The sequence below is a fragment of the Nylanderia fulva genome, unplaced genomic scaffold (genome assembly GCF_048542155.1).
Source record: "Nylanderia fulva isolate GAGA-0341 unplaced genomic scaffold, ASM4854215v1 Scaffold234, whole genome shotgun sequence".
Classification (NCBI taxonomy): Eukaryota; Metazoa; Arthropoda; class Insecta; order Hymenoptera; family Formicidae; genus Nylanderia; species Nylanderia fulva.
Genome location: NW_028190298.1, coordinates 51,003 through 75,170, shown reverse-complemented (window position 1 = coordinate 75,170; position 24,168 = coordinate 51,003). Strand labels below are relative to the sequence as shown.

The window sequence follows — 24,168 nt, the reverse complement described above, 5'->3', positions numbered from 1 at the left end:
ATTTGAGAGTACTGTAAAGATTGTAATGCATCGTATGTTGGTCAGACTAGTAGGAAATTTACTAGAATATCAGAACATCGATCTAATATACATAGAAACGTAAAAAAATCTGTAATCACTGACCATAGATTAAAACATAATCATGAATTTAGTTGGGACGATGTAGAAATACTTGACAAAGAATCATAATATAACAAAAGATTGATTTCAAAGATGATATTCATAAAAAGGCAAAATAACAGTCTTAATTTAAAAACAGATATTGATGGCTTGCCAGTAATTTATGACAATATAATACATAGACTACCTAAACTATGAAAGTTAAAAAACATAAACAACTAACTATTTTCTCCGTTGTGTGGTCGTCTCTCTGAGAAATAAAAATCATTCGTTATTGTAACCTCGAGCAATCAACATCTGAAAGTTTTCACGTCACAATATAATATCTTACTCGATTTAATTGTAAGTCTATTTTTATTAATTTACTTATCTTTCAATGTTAATTTTTTGTATACAATGATTTTATAGACATATTAACAATTGCTGTTATCGAGATTCGCAACCAATCTCCTAACCGTTTGATATGTCGAGATAGATCCTTGTTCTCTGACTGATATCACTGCGATTCTAATGTTTGTCACTGAAGATGGTTGAATAATAACCAAAACGTTTGACAATTAATTGCTGTTATTACTTTATTACTACTTTACACTAAGATCGTGTACGTGCTCTTTGCCCATCTGTTACTCTTTAATTATAATATATTTACGTATAATTTTTTTATATAAGAATAAGAGTTTAACACGGCTCTGTAATATAAATATAAATTTAAAGTGTAAGATAGGCAATAAGAGCCATTCGCGGAAGACAGTGCGTTATCCTAACGATACTAAATTTTTTCGTTAGAATTAAATATCTTGTGCACAGGGCACCAAATTTTACTTGGTCACGGCCAAGATTTAAAATATGAAATAATCTCATTTTTGAGATTTAATTTTAATAATCCTATAACCCCCCTACGGAAAATAAATAAATGCAAGAGAAAAAGGATAACGCACTGTCTTCCGCGAATGGCTCTTATTGCCTATCTTACACTTAAAATTTTTTTATATATTTGGTATTTTCCGTGCCGTCAACCTGTATTCAAATAAAAGGTTTTTTGACACCCCTTTCTCCATTCCTTTTTGAAAATACTATATTATCTTGTTAATTTCCCTAAGGAAGATCCAGGTAGCTCTTAATGACTCTATTATCACTTTTGATAATCACTTCTCGATGTCATACGGGTATTCTGTTTTTAGCTTTTCTAGTTTTCTGTATAACCTTAGTCTGTTAGTGTCGAATCTTACGCATCTGAATACTACATGGTGTAAGTCCTGCACCTCTGCTCCGCATTCACATCTGGCTTCTTGTATGTATCCTTTTCTAGCTAATGACTCGTTCAGGTTATAGTGATTGGCTCTTAGACGGTTTATCATAGTAATTAGTTCTCTTGGTTCGTTTAATTCTTTAAACCACGCTTTCTTTCTTTCTCTAACGTAATATTTTTGAAAATACTTCACGCCTTTATATTTATCTTCTAGTTCTAATCTAGTCCTAGTTCTATCATTCATTTCTTCCCTATATAACCTACTCCAATCTCTAACCGGGACTTTAATTCTATCATCTTGTTCTTCCTCTGTTGCCTCTTTCGCCATCATATCAACTATTTCATTTCCCTGTATCCCGTCATGACTGGGGATCCATCCTATTACAATTTTCCATTTTTTCTTTTTGCCAGTTGTATAGTCTCTCTTTTATTTTATAAATATATTTATTCTGATAGACATTAATCCTATTACTACTTATTGTTTTACATACACTTTCAGAGTCCATAAGCATTAACACATATATCTGTCTTAATATTATTTTCTTGTATATATATTCAATCGTTTTCTCTACTCCTATGGATTCTGCTGTAAAAATTGAGCATTTTTTATTTATACTTATTTTAAATGCTACTTCTTTCCCCTCTATCGCTATTCTTATTCCTAAGCTATTTTTCCCTTTTTGTTTTGATCCATCTGTGTATATAACTAGAAAGTCTTTGCTTAAGTTGTATTCCTTCCTAAATTCTTCTAGCAAATTTGAGTCACTTATTTTTTCTTCTTTCTTCTCTTACCTATTTCTAAATTAACTAAATTTTGTTTCGTTACCACCCAGTAATCTTTACTATATACAATAAAACTATCTGTTTGATCTATTTCTTCCTTATATTTCTTAATTTGTCTCCATGACTCTGTTAGAACTCTTCTATTTCCATTAAGATTATTCAAATTATTTCTACTCTCTAGTATCTCTAGTGTATTCATAATACCTTCCATTTCTTTGTTTTTGCAGCCATATATTTTTGTCCAGTATCTTCTTGCTAGAAAGCCTGCTCTTTCCTCCATCCTCATAATTCCTGCTTCCATGAGCATCACATTGGTCGGTGCTATTTCTGTATCCCATTGCTATTCTAATACCCTTGTATTGTAGCTTTTCTATCTTTTCTTTTCCTTTATGAGTCCTCGGGTAGTATACAATGCAAACAATCCGTAATCCATAATTGATCTTACAAAACTTTTATATATTAATATTGATGTGTTAACCTCCATGCCCATGATACTCTATTTAGAAACTTTAGGATGTTTGCTCTTTTCTGTACTCTATCTTGAACCTCTATTACTTGTTTATTACTTGTATATTACAGAGCCTAGTTAAACTCTTAATTTATACACGCTGGCTTAAAGGCGTTTGTTTACCAACGTTAATATATATAACAGAGAAAAATATAGAATCGAAAGGATCTGAATAGCTCAGTTGGAAGAGCAGTCGCCCGGCAAGCGAAAGGTCTCGGGTTCGATTCCCGATTCTGCGACTTTCGGATCTATATTTTTCTCTCGCATTTATTTCTTTAGGGGGAATAGGGGATACATGGAATTAAAAAATCTCTTGTAAAGATTATTCCAATTTTATATCTTGGCCGTGTCCAAGTAAAATTTGGTGCCTTGTGCACAAGGTATTTAATTCTAACGAAAAAATTTAGTTTCGTTTAGGATAACGCACTGTCATCCGCGATTTGGCTCTTATTGCCTGTCTTATATATGTTAAATTTATAAAAAAATATATTTTTGCACCCCAGGACAAGTATATTCAGGCCTAAAAATTTCACATTAATCGATTCAGTAGCAACGTCACAAAAAATTCACAAAAACAGCCTATGATTTTTGCCTTCGGACTAGATGTTACCCCTTAAGGTCCGTATTCATAGCGTTAGCCTTACATTTATAGAAATAAGTCTTAAATCGTAAGCAATAAACCAAAATCATAATATTTGATTTCTGTAGATGCGACTTCAATATGATAATTTTTCGTTTTTAAGACTAATAATAAACCAACAAACGATAAAATTAAACCAACAATCATCAACAAACGATTATGCATTGATTAGACCGTTTTTTTTATTAAAAATGAAATTTTTTTGACTAACTTAATGCTAATTTTTTTTTAATTAAAAAAAATATATTGTAGGCATTCTTATATATTTTATTTTATCGCGAAGTACATTTAGCCGTATATAAGGGAAAGAAAAACGAGAGAGACGTTGATTTGTTTTATTTATATTTTCGTCTACTTGTCCTTCGACCGGTTTAATTTAATCATGTGTTGTTACATTTTTATTTATTTTTGCGACCGTCAACCGAATCTCTCTCGTTCGCCAAAGTTATTGTTTTTCGTAAAGACTAAACGATTTAATCTGTTAAAATAAAAACTGCTCCGATTGGTCCAATACTTTGGGGTGGAAATACTTTTTGGACAACGCGTATAAATATAGGGATCTTCAAGCGGACCGGAGAGAGAGAAAAACGCAGGGAAAGAATCATTCTGGCGGCGTTAACGACAGCGAAATCTCCGGCGTCTGTAACGACTCTACGATATATAGAAGATCGCAATAAGATACATTTTAACTGGAACATAATACATATATATATATATATATATATATATATGTCTCTAATTTCTAATCCACATCCTGATTTAATTAATAACCTGAGTGATATCCATCTGTGTGGAATCTGAGGACCGAGCATCTGTCGATGACGATTTAAGGTCATCGCCAATAAAACATATACATATAAATAAGTATATAAATAAGTAGATATACATATAACTTAAATGAATATATATATATATGTATGTATTATAAATAACACACTTTTTCTAAAAGTGTGGAATGATTATTGAAATAAAAATCTTCAGTTAACATGTTTTATTTCATTATTTGAAACCGCCCCATGTTTCTAGCTAGTTGAAAAATTTAATTTATATATAACATTGACAGCTTTACTTATTTATTAATTGATAATGTACAATATTTACAGGAGGAAGAGAAACCTATATGGAATCCTCAATATTACACAAAGATAACACAAAATGAGTTAGCGTATATTTTACGATGTAACGATAGCGACATTGAAATTTTACTTATAGAGACGAAAGGCTTAGAATCTTACATGAAGTTGGAGAAGTTTCGAGTACTTAAATTACTGTACATATATCAATAATTTAATGATCAAAAATTACTGTATATCAGTAATTTTTTGGTCATTTTCTATAAGCAATAAACGCTGTTATCATGTAAAGCCACATTGTCGGCTTTACTGATATGTGGTTTATTAATCTAAAGAATTTTCTGCATATTCTGTTGTAAAAAAATTCCACCCATGGTATTGCCTGCAAAACGAATACTAAAATGTAATCGAACGATTTAAAAAAATTGTTTATTTTTTAACATAATTAACAGCGAACGTTAAATTATAAAAAGATTTATAGGAAACTTAAATATAATATACAAAAACTGTATTTGCTAAAAAATAAACAGTGATAAAGTAATAAATATATAATTAAAAAGAGAAGAATATGCTTGACGATTTAAAATTTAAGCGATAAAATTTAATCTACGTAAAGAAGCTGAAATCATCTAAATAAATTTTATCATTAATTTCCTCGATAATTATATTTATACCGTTGAATTCTAAATCAGTTAATGATATTTTAATAATTTATTTATGAATATTTATATTATATTGTTCTACATACATTAACAATGGAATAATAAATAATTGCAATATTTATGCAATATAATATGCAACACAATGTGCAATATAATTGATAATGCAATATAACTAATATGTAAAAAATATAAATTTAATGTAAAAGATGTTCTCAAAATTTCAATGAAATTGCCGTGAAATAATTATAAATTTATAGACTTCTTAGAAGACTCGATATATAGTCACGACATATTACGCGCGTTAAATATACATTATGGATCATTACTTGAAACCTGCTCTTTTCATCTGTGATATATCTATCTTTATCTTTTAATTTTAAAATCTTGATTTAATAATTATCTAGCCTTTTCAGGGATCACGTTATCACGTTTTTTTGATACACTATACCCTAATAGCACAATCGCATTGGGGCAAAATTGGCAAGCAATAAATAATCAATTTTAATTTTATTATTTGAATTTTATTATTGGGTATAAACTAATTTTCTATATTGGTCTAGTATTGTAAGGTGTCCGCTCTTTCTTTTTTAGCTAATATTGTATTCTAATATTGGACCAATAAATTATTTTCATTTTTAAACAATATTGACAAATAATAAATATCCAATTTTTAATATTGGATTTGAACTAATTTTCTATATTGCTCCAATATTGTAAAGTGTACGCTCTTTCTTTTTTAGCTAATATTGTATACTAATATTGGATCAATAAATTAATTTTATTTTTAAACGATATTATATAGCAAGCAGTAAACGTGCAATTTTTTGTTGCCTATATATTAATTTCTTATATTAAAACAATATTGTATTCTAAATTTAGACTAATAAAAAAGATAATTCAGAACTGGTATAACCAGTTCAATAACTATAAAGACCGTTTTCCAAAATTTACTCCTACAGAATAGACGCAGATTAATGAATAATATAGCCACTTTGGCTAACGCTTTATATAATTCCCATGATTAAACTTGAATACGAAATAGATATCTTGTTACGCGTCACATAGCAGTAAATTAAGAAACTAACGATTACAAATATTGCATTGCAATATTGGCAACATATTTTCATTTAGTTTATTACCAATATTGAAGTCATCATGGACACAGCAATATTGGCAATGCATGTACATTTATTTCATTATCAATGTTGGAGTCATCATGGACACAGCAATATTGGCAATACATGTACATTTATTTCATAACCAATTTTGGAGTCATCATGGACACAGCAATATTGGCAACACATGTACATTTATTTCATAACCAATTTGGAGTCATCATGGGCACAGCAGTATTGGCAGTATATAGCATGTTAAAAATAACCAACATTACCTTTGCATTGGGAAATATTGGACCAAGAATTCCCAATTTTGCTAATATTTATTATGGCCAATGTAACATATGACCAATGTGGTGCTACTAGGGTATATTTAATTAAACTTTCTAACTTAATGCTATTTTAATTGCTTATATCGATTGTATCACATTGAAAGAAAATTATGTCACTGCTATAATTGCACATAATTAAATACTCTTAGATAGGTAAGGCAATAATGAAAGTTTCATGCAGAATAAATTTTAATATTTAATTAAATATATAAATATTATTAAAAATTATAACACAGCTACATATGTATAATTAATTTTATGTATATTGCTAAAAAGAGATGATAATATAAATATAATTAATTATGAAAAAAAATAGAACAAGAAAGAGTGAGAGAGAGAGAGAGAGAGGGAGAGGAGATTGATTTGATCTTTATTAGCTTTGCTATTTGTAATACACATATACATACTATAATAAAATAAAATAGTCATTTTCATTTATTATCACCTTATCGCAATATCACTGTATATAGTTTTCCTACAGTCTTTCAACAAAAATATCTCACTATCTAATAGTGTATCTTATGATAAATTCCTTTAATAACCTATTAAATTGTTCAATTCTCTCACATTGTTTTATTTCTTCAAGCAAAATTTGTTATATAAATTTATTCCATCGTAGAAGACACTTCTCTGCGCGCTTCTTGTTTTACGAAATTGTATCGCTATGTTTGCAGCTTGTCTCGTCTGTCTTATACTGTCTTCACCCACTATTGTCAGCCTACTTTGCATCTGATTAGGCATCATATTATTAATAATTTTGAAAATATATTTACAGACATTAAAATGAACCCTTTCCTTAATCAAGAGACACGGTAGTGTCTCGCGACCAGTTAAGGGCGTAGCGGAGACACCGTGTATCTTAACGCGAGTCGGACATTTGAGTCTTTATAATATTTCGAATCCTCAATAATGGCTGAAGCAATCGAGTTTATACTAGACTTAATCGATAGATTGAGTTCGAATTATATAATAAAAGTGTCTTTATTTCTGCTCTACGTGATTTGTAAGCAGAGATATATAAATGCAAAGTCGAAATATGAAAAATTTCTATTAAGAAACGTCCCCGTCATCATTATTGTCATCATCATCGACCACGCATACATAGTAGTATCGTGCTACACGTATTCACACGTATACAACATATGCGCACACATATATCACACATACACAACACATGCAAGATGCATGTAGTGGTAATTTTGTCCATCTCGCACGTTTTACAACAGATGGCGATAGTGGCGCTCCGCCATATCGGCAGCGTGCGGGGTTATGTTGGCTAACTCTCTCTCTCTCTCTCTCTCTCTCTCTCTCTCTCTCTCTCTCTCTCTCCTCTCTCTCTCTCTCTCTCTCTCTCTCTCTCTCTCTCTCTCTCTCACACACACACACACACACACACACACACTCTCTCATTCTCACTCACTCACTCACTATTCGTCTTGTGTACTTATTTAGTACATTCATGATTAAACATCTATATGCATTAATGTGAAATTTACTTACAATTAGTTTACTTGAAATATTCAATCTCTAAAGTGTTTATCTTATAAGATAGACAAAAAATCTGAGTAAATAATAAGAAAAAAAACAAGGATTATTATTGTCATAATTTTTTATCAATTAAGTACTCTCAACTATCCAATAATTAAATAAATACGTACAAATGTGCGCGCGTGTACACACATACACCTATTGATATTAAAGAGATTGAAGGAGAGGAAGGAGAAGATCAAAATTTAAATATTCACATATACTTTCAAATATTATATATGAATTTATAGTTTACATATCTAATTAATAATGAATTTCTAATTATATTAAACATATCAAAATAAAGACATACATGTATTTATCAAATGAATAAAATTATTGAATACAGACTTAAAAAATTTATTAAACATAGACTTAAAAAATTAATTAATTAAACATATTCCAAATTTAGAAAAAATAAACTTTATTTATATATGCAACAGCTTTTTAAACTAAATTTTGAAATTCTATTTTATATTAAACAATTATCTCAATCAACATCTACGTCCACATTAGCTGCACTGCAGACTACCTCTACAGCCACATTATCTGCTCCGCGGATATAGCGTTATGCCAATTACGATACATTACATGTACTTACTTACTTACTTGCCTTTACTGTACCAACTCTTGTTATTTCCACGTAATCATGTTTTTACAGTTATCGTTTGCTGTATATCTTCCAGCAAACTTTATTTCGTGTGAAGTGTATTTAATTAATTAAATCTCTGCGAAAGATTGAGAAGATGAAGGGATAATTCAAACTATGAAGACATGGTTACATGGAAAAGACAAGAGTTGATACAATAATAAAGACATACATGTATTTGTATCCTGCTGGCATAAGGTTATAGAAGTTGATTGAGATTGAAAAATAATAATGAAAATAGTAAAAAAAATAAAGACACATGTATTTGTATCGTGCTGGCATAAAGTTATAAAAGTTGATTGAGATTGAAAAATAATAATAAAAATAATTAAAAAAAGGAAATATTCAATTATCATTTAAAAGCATAATTGAAATCTGTAGAATAAACAGTTTTTGCAAAAAATGTGGAGCATTAGAGCTCTAGTAAGTCTAAAAATAAATGTAAACATCAATTAATAATAACTGATGTTATATATATATTATATATATAAACCAATTTGTTGCAATATTCACTATAAAAGGTTGTAAGGGTAAGATGGCTAAAAGTGAATAATTTAAAAGATAGTTAACATAATTTTACATAAACTGAAATATTTCATAAAATAAAATATTTGTAATATTTCGAAGTTTATGTAAGATTATGTAAAAATTATACCTTTACAACTTTTTATAGTAAATATTGCGAGGAATCGATTTATATGAGAAAAATTAAGGTAATTCTATTTTGAAAATATAAGTGACCTTTAAATAACCTTGAAAATCGCCGTTTAGGTAAAAGTCTGTGTCAACTTTTTCTTTTTCGAAATCCAGCAACTTTTATCTAAATTTAATAGAAAATGTATAAAAAATGCTCGACATTAGTACACACACACACACACACATACACACACACACACACACACACATATGGGTAAATTTATATAAATAGAGTGCTTTAGGAGGAATGATCAGGATTCTAGAATATGATTGTACGCATCATTTTAAGCAAAGACGTTTAGATAAACATGTTTAATAATTGTTCTATTTCGGTCATAAAAATATACAAAAATGAATGATATAATCTCTAAAAACTCACCTTTAAAAAAAGGTAAAAAAAGGCGACCAGTTAAGGGCACGCCATTAACAAAAATTATCCATTGCAAACCCATGTAGAATCCTATCCTATTGCAAACCCATGTAGAATCCTATGAAAAATTAATCATTGCAAACCCATGTAGAATCCTAGGCAAAATTAACCATTGCAAACCCATGTAGAATCGTACCCATTGCAAACCTATGTAGAATCCTATGAAAAATTAACCATTGCAAACTCATGTAGAATCCTATGAAAAATTAACCATTGCAAACCCATGTAGAATTGTATTAAAAATTATCCATTGCAAACTTATGTAGAATCCTACATTGCAAACCCATGTACAATAGAATTGTATGAAAAATTATCGATTATAAACCCATGTACAATCGTAACAAAAGTAATAAAATAAAAAAAAAATTGCGCCAAGTGAAAGTAGAAACTTGTACCAGTGGAAAATTAAAGTTGCAGACATATATAGAGTCGTATAATGAATCAGTAAAAATTTAAATTGTAATACTACATTAATTTCTTTATGAGATATATGTATATTTTTCGTGAGAAATAATATACATATATACAGGATAATTCAGAAGTACGAGTGTAAAAACTTTGAAAGATTGTTTGTAAGATCATTCTAAGTATATATAATTTTATAATAAACATATATAGATCCTATCTTTAATATTGTAAGAAGTATAGAAGTTTCAAAATTTTGTTACACTACGAGTAAGTCACGTGATTCGCAGAAAGTTACCTTAAGAAATCAAAATAAAACATCATTTATTTAATAATTAATTTGATCAATAAATATTCAAAATGTGTTCTCTAAGCTTGAATACAGGCATTGCAAACACAAATCAAAGAACCATATACACGATACATTATTTTGTCATGCAAATTTCATTTGCTTCAATAGTCTTTAAATGCATACTTCCACTGATACATTGTTTCCTTATTTTTACAGCCTGTTTTTCAATAAAGCAAAGTTCAGTTTTCATACTTGGATATTGGTTTGCTGTTTATCTTTCATATAGGTTATTAGATAAGTTTTCTTAATTATTATACGTCATACGCAGTTTCTCTTTTATACATCATTTATTATAGTCTATTTAATGATTAAAAATTTAGTGATTAAAAATTAATAAATAATTATATATGTATTTTAATTATAAAATAATCATTAAAATTATTTCAGTTACAAAGATATATGTAAGAAAGAGATATGGACAACAATATAATCCTCTACAATTTCTTTCTAAAATAATTTTAATTGAGTTTTACACTTTACTTTGCAAAAATACTTTAATTATCCTATAATCTTTAAATATTATAACTATATGCTTAATTAGATATCATTAATGTATATATTTCATATATTTTATATTTTATAATAATTCATTATTATTATTACCAAATAATTATTCTTTATATTTATTATATATTATATTTTATATTTATATTGTTACTGCAAAACGTTACATTATTATGAAAATAAATATTATGCTCTCATTTTATTTTGTCTTTTAGCCAGAGATAATAAAAAGAACAGGTTATCCCATCGAAACTCACGTTGTAACAACAGAAGATGGCTATCTTTTGGCGTTACATCGTACCTATTGCAAACCCATGTAGAATCCTATGAAAAATTAATCATTGCAAACCCATGTAGAATCCTAGGCAAAATTAACCATTGCAAACCCATGTAGAATCGTACCCATTGCAAACCTATGTAGAATCCTATGAAAAATTAACCATTGCAAACTCATATAGAATCCTATGAAAAATTAACCATTGCAAACCCATGTAGAATTGTATTAAAAATTATCCATTGCAAACTTATGTAGAATCCTACATTGCAAACCCATGTACAATAGAATTGTATGAAAAATTATCGATTACAAACCCATGTACAATCGTAACAAAAGTAATAAAATAAAAAAAAAATTGCGCCAAGTGAAAGTAGAAACTTGTACCAGTGGAAAATTAAAGTTGCAGACATATATAGAGTCGTATAATGAATCAGTAAAAATTTAAATTTGCAAATGTAGAATCGTACCATAAAAAAACTTATCTTTTAAAAAAAAAAGATAAACAAGATGCCAAGTCCATGCGCCATGTGAAAAAGAAATAAAAAAATTTTAGTTAAAAAAATTGGGAGCGCTGCTAAATAATATTCTAACAATATTAAAATTAAATTGTTACTTTTAAACTCATTACAGTTAAAATATGTTTTGTGTTTAAATTAATTAATGTTACTTTAAGGTGCATTATAATTTTGAAACTTAGCAGCGCGCCCAGTTTTTTTAACTAAAATTTTTTTATTTCTTTTTCACATGGCGCATGGACTTGGCATCTTGTTTATCTTTTTTTTTAAAAGATAAGTTTTTTTATGGTACGATTCTACATTTGCAAATTTAAATTTTTACTGATTCATTATACGACTCTATATATGTCTGCAACTTTAATTTTCCACTGGTACAAGTTTCTACTTTCACTTGGCGCAATTTTTTTTTTATTTTATTACTTTTGTTACGATTGTACATGGGTTTATAATCGATAATTTTTCATACAATTCTATTGTACATGGGTTTGCAATGTAGGATTCTACATAAGTTTGCAATGGATAATTTTTAATACAATTCTACATGGGTTTGCAATGGTTAATTTTTCATAGGATTCTACATGAGTTTGCAATGGTTAATTTTTCATAGGATTCTACATAAGTTTGCAATGGGTACGATTCTACATGGGTTTGCAATGGTTAATTTTGCCTAGGATTCTACATGGGTTTGCAATGATTAATTTTTCATAGGATTCTACATGGGTTTGCAATGGATAATTTTTGTTAATGGCGTGCCCTTAACTGGTCGCCTTTTTTTACCTTTTTTTAAAGGTGTAGACATAAACCTTAGTGCTTGCAGTATATCCTACGGGAGTATTCCTGCTACATTGCAAAATAATTCCCATCGCTCTATTTTGTAGTATTTGTAAGCGTTTCATTTGCGTTGCCCATAGCTATTATTAAAGTTGAACAGTATTCGAATGTGGAGCAATAATTGTCTTTTACATTTACTATATATTGACATCGAGTAATCTATTCTATTTAAAAAACTTACTTTCTTACCTTTCTTTTTAACTAAGAAATCACCATGTTCCCTAAATCCTAATTTATTATCTATAATTATTTCTAAATATTTCATTTTTTTTACTTGTTCAATTTTTATTCCATCTATGCATCTCAATTTAATATTTCCCTTTAGTTCTTTTCTTACATTTCTAACTATCATAAATATTGTTTTTTCCGCATTTATTTTTAATTTTTCTTAACATTCATCCATTTTTCGTCGATTGCAAACGCTTCACTCAATTTCCTCTCTAATTCTTTGCTGGTCGCTCCATCTACATACTATATATTAAAATGTCGTTCGCATACATTTTAATACTGCATTCATCTCCACCCACATTTACAATATCGTTAATATATATATATATATATATATATATATATATATATATATTGAATAGCAATGAACCCAGTATCGATCCCTGCGGTACACCATACTCTGTTACGATCATGTCAGACCATTCACCATTGAAACAGACATGTTGCGTTCTATTTTTCAAGTATGATTTAAACCATTCCACACTATATTTTTTAGACCATACTGATTCATTTTCTTTAGCAATCTGTCTCTGTCTATGAAGCTCAACAGAACGGGCCTTCTTTGTTTCTTCCCATAGGGTACTATAATCGATGCCAAAAATTTTTGCAACGTTATTTATAGAACCTCCATTTAAAACTTTACTTACTACATCCTCGTAAATTGATCTATTTTTCTTAAACATTTTTATATATTTTATATTCTTTATTTTCCAATTTAGTTAGCAATCTGTCTCTGTCTATAGTCTCAAACGCTCGTTTGGGATCCACAAATATTACTCCTACAATTCTACCTTCACTAATTAAGATTTTCCATTCATCCATGATAATTTGTATTGCTGCCTCAGATGAGTGATGCTTTCTGAATCTTGATTGGTGCTCTGTTATGAAATTATTAGCCTCCACATAAGCTTCAATTTGCTTCTTTACCACTAACTCTAAAACTTTTTCTATTGTTGGCAAAATATTGATTGACCTATATTCACTGCCTTTTTGGCTTATTCATCTTTGGTATAGGTATAATCATAGACGTTTTTCAGCTATTCGGACAGTATCCTAATTTGAGGTATTTATTTATTACAACTCTAAGCTCTTCTTTTATTACCAGGAATAATATCTTCAGTGTTTTGCTTGTTATCCCTTCCTCTGTATCTTTTCTTTTTGGTAGTCTCGTAACTATTTTTTCCAATTCCTCAATATCAACTTCCTCAAAATTCTTTAGATGTCGCTCATTCTCCTCTATAAGTTCATTTCCCAATTTATCGTCACTATTTTTATCCACCCTTATAGACTTCACAATATCCTCGATACCTTGCACATAATATATATTAAATTTCTCAAGTAACCTACTTTTTTTATATCAATGGTTTCAAACTCTATTTTAACTATCCCACTAGGACGCATTAAATTACTTCTAATTATTTCTTTCAATGTTTTCCACATTCTTTCTGTGTTCCATTTAATACGATCTATCATGCTTTTATAATATTCTCTTTTCTGATTCCTAATTAGTCTGACTACCGAGTTTCTCTCCTAAAATTAGAAAAATAAAAAAATTTTAGTTAAAAAAACTTGGCGCTGCTAAATTTCAAAATTATTGTAATGTATTTAATCTATAATATATCTTAAAGTAACACATAATTAATTTATGGCAATATCCCAAGTAACAAACTGACGCTATTAAACGTCAAAATGACGTCATTCTGACGTCTAATAACGTCATTCAACGTTAAAATGACGTCAGTTTGCTACTTGGGATATCTTAACGTAACAAATAATTAATTTACTGCAAAAAATAATTACTACAATGTATCATAAACTATTAAATAATTTATTTAATTTAAAAGTACAAAAATATTTGTAATGTAAATGTACGGAGTTCGGTCATTAGCATAATGTTTAATTAGTTATTGCAATAGGTATATCTTAAAGTTGAAACATATAAATAAGATTAATTCTATATAAACATTATTTTAATAACAAATAAAACTTTAATAAGAAATAATTAATTTACTTAAAAAATTACATCATCATAATATTAATGATAGAATATTAATGAATACGTTAACATTATTAGCATATTGTTTAATTTAGCAGCGCCAAGTTTTTTTAACTAAAATCTTTTAATTTTTTTTATTATGTATAAATTTTTTCGCATAAGTTTCTAATTTTCAATTTTTTTACAAATTTTTATTTATTTGGCGCAACTTTTTGATATCATTTTTTTTTAGAAATATTAATTTTACACAACACAAAAGTTTTATATTTTCTCTATAACACCTTTATTCATGACGCGTAAACTTGGCGTTCTTTTTTTACCTTTTTTATATCTCCTTGAAATGTAAATAATTTTAAAGTACGTTACAATTTGATTGTAACATTATCGAAACGTGTTTAATTTTATGTTTATTTAATTGTAATTTTATATGCTACATAATTTTTTTGCATTTTAATATTTGTTTGTATTATATTAGAGAATGTAAATAATTTAATAATTTGACAGAAATAACAGATGACAAATGTGAGATTGTTTACACTGAAAAAAAAATTGTTAGCTTGACTAAACATTTCAACTAAATTACTATTTTGTTAATTAAACATATATTAGTATTTAAGTCAAATACATGTTAGATTGTTAGATTAAATAATATTAGTATTTAAGTCAAATACATGTTAGATTGTTAGATTAAATATGTTATATTTTGATTTATATATTTTTATATGTTCAATTAACAAAATATTATTTAGTTGAACAATTTAGTTAAGTTAACAATTTTTTTCAGTGTATAATCTCATATCTGTCATCTGTTATTTCTGTTAAATTATTAAATATTTAAAGTCTTTAATATAATACAAACAAATATTACAATGCAAAAAAAACAAAGCAGCATATAAAATTACAATTAAATAAATGTTGGGCTGTGAACTGGCCCTAACGTTGGCTTCGTGAATTCGACGACAAACAATTTTTTCTGTGGATTCCTCGGGTCCCCCCTTGCCCCTGAGTAACTGAAAGCTTAGGGCGAGAGGTGGGACCCGCAGGATTCCTGTGCGCGGCTCATACTAGTCCCATATGAGAACCGGAACGTTACGGAGCGTTTGTCGGCCGCGAGTACTTAGATAGAAATTTCTTTTCTTTTAGAGAGTGTGTAAGAGTGAGAGAAAGAGAGATAGAACGCGTAGTAGTAACACGGGGATCTGCAACGGAAGCATCGCAGTCTCCCTAAAGTAAAGTGATCCGGAATCCCGACCCCTCATGATTCGAGGGAGAAGGAAGAGTAAGGAGAGGAGGAGAGAAGGACGGGGAAAGACGAATTTCTATTATAGGTATGTACATAATTTTAATGTTTTTATTATATACATAATTTAAAATTATCGAATTAAAATCATGTACATGATTTTAATTTATCGAATTTTTATTACGTACACTGAAAAAAAATATATTGTAATAAAAAAAATTATACTTGATTTAAAAAAATAATTTTTTTGAATACTCCTAACCATATATATAATCGAAATAATTGAACAAAGGCTTTTTATTTGAGCAAATTTTTTGACAATTAATTTATTATTGAAAAATCATACACTGCGGAACGTTTCGAACATTTACTTATGTCATCTTCAGCCGCTAATTTCGGCGATACATTACTTTATAAAAAAATTTTATATATATATATTGCCTTTAAAAATAACATGAAAATATGTGTAATAACTCCATAAATACGTACATAACTCGACAAATCAATTATTAGTCATGACTTAAAAACACAATTGGTGAACATGTCATTCGATATATAAAAATATTATTCACTTATGTCAAAGCATGGGTATAACGACCCTATCAAGGTATTACTTAAAATAAAGTTTATTTGTTAGCTAGGTCACATTTATATAACTGTATATAAACTGTCTAAGAACTGATATCAACATTACATTTGACATTCGCGTATACAATTAATCAAGGGGATATACGAAGAATCTAGATATTCACTGTCCTCTGTAGCGTTTAACCCATTTTTCTGTAACTTAATATGTATTGTTTCTGAAATTAATCTGTTATAGTAATTTTTCTCAAAATCTAGAATCTGCGCACCCTCCCAATCCATATCATGTTTCTCATCTACAATATGTTGAGAAATGACTGAATGTGTAGACGGATGCCGCTTCTTATCTATTAAATGTTCGTAGATTCTCGTTTTCAACTCTCTCCCCGTCTGACCCACATATGACGCAGTACACCCTTTACATTTGATCTTATAAATTACATTGTTTCTCTGATGTGTTGGTGTGTCATTCTTATGTACCTTTATGATATTATTTAATTTATTGAGACATCTGAACTCTATTGTATAATCAGTGTTCCTAAACGATTTACAAACGTGTTCTGATAATTTTTTAATATATGGAATTGCAATAAACTTCTCTTTTTCAGTGTGATGGACTATCTTATTAGATGTTTCGTTTATATTATTTAATTTCGTGTGTATTAATTTTTTAATTCTAATATTTGTATATTTAAATATAAAGGATAATGGATATCTGTTGTCCAGTAACATATTAATTGCGAGTTTTAAGTTTTTATTATGAAATTGCGGATGTGACAACAATAAGGCCCTGTCTACCAAGTTATAAACAGTACCAATTTTGTGACATGTTGGATGATTAGAAAAAAATGACAAATATCTTGTAGAATGTGTCTTTTTTTATGTCAATCTAGTAAAATAATTTTATATTACTAATTGTAATATCCTTAGAATTTATTGCTTGTATGTCATCAGGTCATTCTTTCAATTTTAATAATTTAATAATTAAATGAAAAAAGTAATTGTCTGAGCAGAAATGTTAAGTATTTGATAATACAACATCGAAATTTTTGTCTTGTACAAACAATATTATTTATTTATTTTAGTTTATTTTGTGTAAGACTAATAAACAACTGCTAAAATTTTTTGAAGGTTATTCTGAATCATAATTTTGGCAGTATACTTATGCCAACGTCAAGTGGAAAATATTACTAACATTAGCATGTCAATTATTGAAATGATTTTTATTAAAACACAGAGCGACTCTATTAATTTGCAAAAGGACACAGATAATCTTAATTCGATTTATAACATTATTATTAACGCTTTTTAATATCTTTGACTTCTTTATTTTCTTTTTACTGTTTTTGTATTATTTCTTTTTATTTTATTTGTATTATTTTATGAGATGTATTGTAATTGTTTTTATCACCTTGCTCGGATTTGGCATTTCTGATAACTACCAGTTAATGTTAAATCATGTTTAAGTGCACATGTGAAGTAAAGAACGAGGTTTCATTCGTTTTGTATCGCTTCATGGTAAACATTGTTAACATCACGGTTGTAAACAAGTACCTATTATCTCGTTATTTAAGATGTATTAATTAACATTGACGTTTAACATCAGGTTATTTTTTATTTATTAACTTTGATATTTTTTATTATTTTTATAATATATTTTTTGACTTTGTTTTCTGTACATCATTTATTAGAGTTCTTTATATGATTGTATTATATAATTTGTAATTTTCTTTGTATTGATTAGCCTGAAGAGGACCCAATTCAGGGTCGAAACGTTGCTGCACAAATAAATTAACACCATTAATAATATATATAGCCAGTTGGTCGTTTAAATATTTTCCCATTGATTTAATCTTACTGGCATTCAAACTTTCTTACGTTTAAAAGTTTCAATTAATTCGGATAGTTTTAAATTTTCCAAAATTTGTTTCATTTCCTCATCCGCCATATTTAATATATTGTCGTAGTAATCAATATACAATAAATATTATAGTTACTTGGCTATCGTATGCCTCCTTATTGCGCGGCAAGCGTTTCCGATTTGTTCTGTATGCAAGGACCATAAAAGCATCATCAAAAACAACAAAATTTGATAAAAACTATTTATTGTTAGAAAAAATTATCTGTGTATAGATTATCAAATAATAACTAATAACTATATCTTACCGTAATAACTAATAACTCTATATGTATAATTACTAATAACTTTATACTTACTAATAACTCTATCTTGCCGTCTTTCCAAGTACAGTTGCCGGTCTTTTTTTTCTTATCAGCAAAAATTTTCTCTTTGTGGAAACCGCGTTCAGTACGTCTCGCACGTTATGTTATGAAGCAATCTTTTCCAAGCGCAATTGTCAATTGTCAAAATTACCGCTTGTCTTCTTACTCTCTGAGCTGCATACAGAAACGATCCACGAGTGCATTCCCTCTCTATATCACTTCTATCTCAGTGAAAGAGAGATAATGCACTCGGGGGATGTTTCCGAAAACAGTCCTCGATGTGTTCAGGGAAACACTATTATAGCGGTATTAGCGTCAGTTCTATCTTTATTTATTACTTTTAAAGAAATAATTTATTACTTTTTATGGTACAATATTTTAAATCAAATAAATCTTTTTTAAAATCAAAATACTAAATTTAACAAAAAAATTATTATAAGATATTTTTTTGCTTAAATATAAAAACCTTTATTACAAATAAATAAAATAATAATGTTTCTTAAGAAAATATTTTAATTTTTAAGAAATATTTTTTATATTCTGCTTATTTTTAAAACAAACAAAAATCTATTTGACTATATCTTTTATATTTTAAAAAATTAATTTCTTTATTTAAAAGAAATAATTTATTACCTTTTATGATACAATATTTAAAATCAAATAAATCTTTATTAAAATCAAAATATTTCAATTTAAAAAAAATATTTATTATAAGGTGTTTCTTTTAACATTTATTGAATATAATGATACAATATTTTGTTGCTTCATAATCAGGAATACGGTTATATCTAGTAATTCGAATTTACCAAAAAGTTTGTAGCACATAGGCTCAACCAAATATTATTGCATATAGTAAATCAAGCTTGCACACAATAAGTTTTTATCATTACATAACATATTTTGTTTTATCTCTAATTATTTTTCTTGACTTAAATACATAATGTATAAGCATCGGATATAAATTATATTAATAACAATTATAAATTAATTTAAAGAAGAAATGGGAAAAGATCAAAATTCTAGAGAACTCAAAATGATATAATTGTTTGTGTTTTCTTGTTTTTGTCTTTTACTTATAATTTTAATATTTTAGCTTAAATAGACAGAAAAGATTAGTTTTATGAAAAATGAAGCGATTAAGTTTTATGAAAAATTTTTAAATATCTCTCGATTTTGAAGATCATAAATTACATGATAAATCATATAAATGACGTAATTTCAATGATACAAATAACAGTAAACATAATACATAATTAATTTTTATTATAAATATCTAAACACAATTAACGTAATAATAAATATGGTTTACAAATATTTTTAATAAAAACAATATTTATTTTATGTTATTTTATGTTATTTTATGTTATTTTAATTCTGCATAGATTAAACCAATTTATTCAATTTTTCTTTTTAATAAAAAAAAACTTCTACTGTAAATAATATAATCCCACAAAAAAAGACATCACAGATGTAAAAAAAAGCGCTAAGTTATATCTTTCGCCAGCAAAAATAGTTCTTTATAATAATAAAAAATATTATCTTCTCAAAAATTATGTTTATAGGAAAAATAATTCTTTGCAAAAACTAATCACCATCAAAAATATTTTCTCAAAAATTATATTTATAAATTATATTTTATTTTTGTTAATAATACTAGAAAATAATTAAAATATTAGCATCAAAAAGTAGTGAAATCAAAAAATTGCGCTAAATAAATGACAACATAATATATAATATTTAGATAAATTTCCTATAATGATACAAATGTATAATTATTGCTTTATTTTAAAACGTTTATAATATATATATGAACAAAATAAATTCAGTAAAATATATATATATATTTATTTATCTTTACATTTAAATAACATGAATAATTATGTAATTAATTTAAATTGGAATGTATATACATTGTAAAGTTATTATATATTTTTATAAAATATTTAGTTAAATAGATATATATATAATAAAATAAATTATTGGGGGTAAGGGAGGAGAGGAGGAAGATAAAAGTATCAGGAATGGGAGAAAAGGCGGAGGGAATAATGATGGCGGATTTAGAAATAGGAAGAGAGAAGTGGAGGGTAATAGGCGTATACATCAACGGGGACATGGAAAGGAAATTGGAGGAAATGAAGGAATGGATGGAAGAGAAAGAAGAAAATAAATGGACGATATATGTTTATTTAAAAAACGGATGATCGTCGGATCCAAGCCTGGATTTTGCGGCCGACCACCAATTGAATAATTTAAATACATTTTGTAACGCGCAATTTTTTACATGTTTATTACATCGTAGAGTATATGTGGGATCTAACTTATTTAATGCAGGTACATCTTCATATATGGCATCCAAGGTCTCAATGGTGAAACCGCTGCTCGCATCGTCCATTATTTCGGCCAGCCATTCTCGCTTTTCGAGTCCTTTTACATACACGAGAGAGGACTCTTTATCGTCTTCTTGCTCATTTATGCCAACGATAGCTGCCGTAATCAAGCGCTGAGCCATGCCATATGGAACATTTCCATCCTCCCATTGTAAGCTGTGATGATGTTGAGTTAGCCACGAGACCTGACGCCTTTCCGACTTTATAAGCACGCTCCATGGCACAGGGCATGCGAAGAAATAGTGCGACAGGATATATCCTCTTCTCAGGATTGCTGCTTCCTTTACGATAAATCGTTTGTTTAGTATAAATCCTTGCAGGTCGACAAACGTTGGTGCGGACATGATCTCTTCGATGCGAGTCAGTCGAGAGGTATTACTTCACTAACATCAAACATCTCACATCATCTTGATTATGTATCCTCCTCCTCCCCCTCTTTCACACGCGTATTTGTGTAAACATTTTTTAGGTGATTTTGCGCACAACGTTGGTCAACGGGTTGTACTGGATCACACGATCGTGAATAATGAGGCAGTACGCAGTGGTATTATTAGGCACATTTTCCTTACACTCAAATTCCAATCTCACATCCACTGTTGCGCTCTTGATCGATTCGTTTTGTCGAGAACAATCGATAATCACAAACGGACCGTTTTGTAGAAACCGTGTGATGGTGAGATTGGACTCGAGGTATTCGTATCCGTAATAGTTCTTGTAGAAACGTGTGTAGGTGTCGTACAGAATTGACCATCTGTTTTTATCAAAATCCAGATTCATGTCGTCGTACGGATAACTTTCCGAGTTCAGAAAGAGTTTCACGTTGGTTAATTTACAGTCGTCGAATCGACTGATATCCTCGGACATGACATTTTTACGCCCTGTCTGCAGAGCAAAAATTACATATCACGGCTTCTCCAGTTGAGTTGCGGTCTTAATGGCCCACGAATGCTTGGTCGTACGCTGCAATAGCGGAAATTCGTATAGATCCCACGAGCGGAAACCCATGCTGAGGTAACGTCCGCTTTCCAGAGCGCGCAGCATCGACAGCTTCTTAATCTCGCTCAACAACACGTGTGGCATTCGCCATTGTATCTTAAATATGTTGATCACAGGCTCCAGTGCAGAATCTCCATACAGGCAATTATTGTCGTTGCGCGATCGTATTAAGATCAACTCATGACGCGCATTAATCACTACTCGTTTGTAGTCATCACAAAATCCCAGCAACATGTAGAGCGGTACGCAGAAATTGAAGTGCCCACTCGCAGAAATCGGATCACTCCAGCCAGCGTTACTCATAACCATGCTTCTATCGAATGATATCGTTACATAGTTTTTGAGCAAACTTGTTATTCCTACATTTCTGTTGCGATCAATCTCCACACCATCGAGCTCATAGCGAATTTCGTCAAACATGAATGCGACACAATTATTTCCCAGTGTCACATTGGATCCCTCAATTGGATGGTTTATCTTTAGTTCTCCCTCGATATATAAGAAACTCTCATACGGCAATGTATATAAATCCTGTTGTTGTATGGGTATTCTTATCTCGTCGCTGTATCCAAATGTTGTGTTGGCAAACGGGTTGTATGTGTGAGTCTCAATCTTGACGATGCGATCGTCAAAGACTGGCTCTTCCTCGATGTTGAGAATCTCAGTCATTGTTCAGATGGTGCGCACCGCAAATCCCAAAGATTGTAAAAACGCAACGTTTGACGAGGTGAGTCTCTTCTTCGTAGTTGATATTAGCGAATGATGTTGCTGCTGGTCTGATTGTGTTCTTCGTGTCTTTATTCAACACGAGCATCCCGTCGCACGAGGGTGGCCCGCCGTCGTACGTGCAATCTAATTGTTATTTCTTCACCGCGAAAATCGAGCAATCGTCCCTCCTGGTCAGTAACGCGTAACACTAAATCAGTAATGCTCCGTACGAAGACCGGCAGGTAAATGATCTGCGCCGGCGTTTCCGATATCTTATATCCTGGTGGTACCCTCGGTGAAAATTCGTGTATCGTGTGAACGAGTTTATTGTTGCTGTATGCACCCGCGGTCACGTTACACTCTATGCGGATAATGTTCACGTTGATAATATTAATCGCCATGTTCGATTTGTGCCATTTTCGCGGTTGCAGTATACGATTCGAGAATCCCAGCAGCGATCCAATGTTGTTGGGCATGCTAAAGTTTATTCTGTAGGCACACTTGATCTTGCTTCTCATCGTATTGTAATTAGCGCGGAGCACGATTGGATAATCTTCATCGTCGACACCTTTATCGCTAACAGCATTATGTTTTCGGGAAAGTGCACGTTTCAAAAATTCATGTATCGCTTGCAGCTCGTACGATCCCTCGGGAATCGTAATTTCCGCGTCGTCTGTGCCATAGTAAAATTTATTATTCGAGGAATTCACATTCGATATAGTGTGATAAGTTTCAAAATCCGTCAGACCGAGCTCGTAGTCCGCGTCGCTCAAATCTATGGGCGGAAAGTAGGTCGCCGCGAGGACGCTACTCTTCCCAGTCAATGTTAGTGTTAGCGACATGTTGACAAAACTGAGTTAAATAACGCAATGTCAGTCTTTAAATTTGCGGCGAGAAATCTCGGAGAAACTGCAAGCACAACTGTCCGCAGATACTCTGATCATACGTTTGATAAGAGGTGTAATTGTATTCCAATTTCGGCACATTTAAATATCGCACCAATTCCTCGGGTGGTCGAAGATTGCCAAAACTGTCGAAATAAATTGCGTGATTTCCTCTTTTTGCATACGCCACCCAATGAGTGCCAGGACCGTCTGTACTGTCTAGATTAACGATACCACTCTCATTTTCTCGCGC

At 29.7% G+C, this 24,168-nt stretch overlaps 1 protein-coding gene across 1 annotated transcript; it reads right to left on the bottom strand.

Annotated features, from left to right (window-relative positions):
- Positions 1-22,230: 22,230 nt before the first annotated feature.
- LOC146723093 (uncharacterized) lies at positions 22,231-22,743 on the bottom strand. The gene has a single exon (XM_085483190.1). It carries the CDS (start codon positions 22,741-22,743, stop codon positions 22,231-22,233), a length of 513 nt encoding a protein of 170 aa, XP_085339316.1.
- Positions 22,744-24,168: the final 1,425 nt, after the last annotated feature.

Coding starts and splice junctions, on each gene's coding strand:
- LOC146723093 (XM_085483190.1), bottom strand. CDS start 22,743: ATGTTTGACGAAATTCGCTATGAGCTCGATGGTGTGGAGATTGATCGC.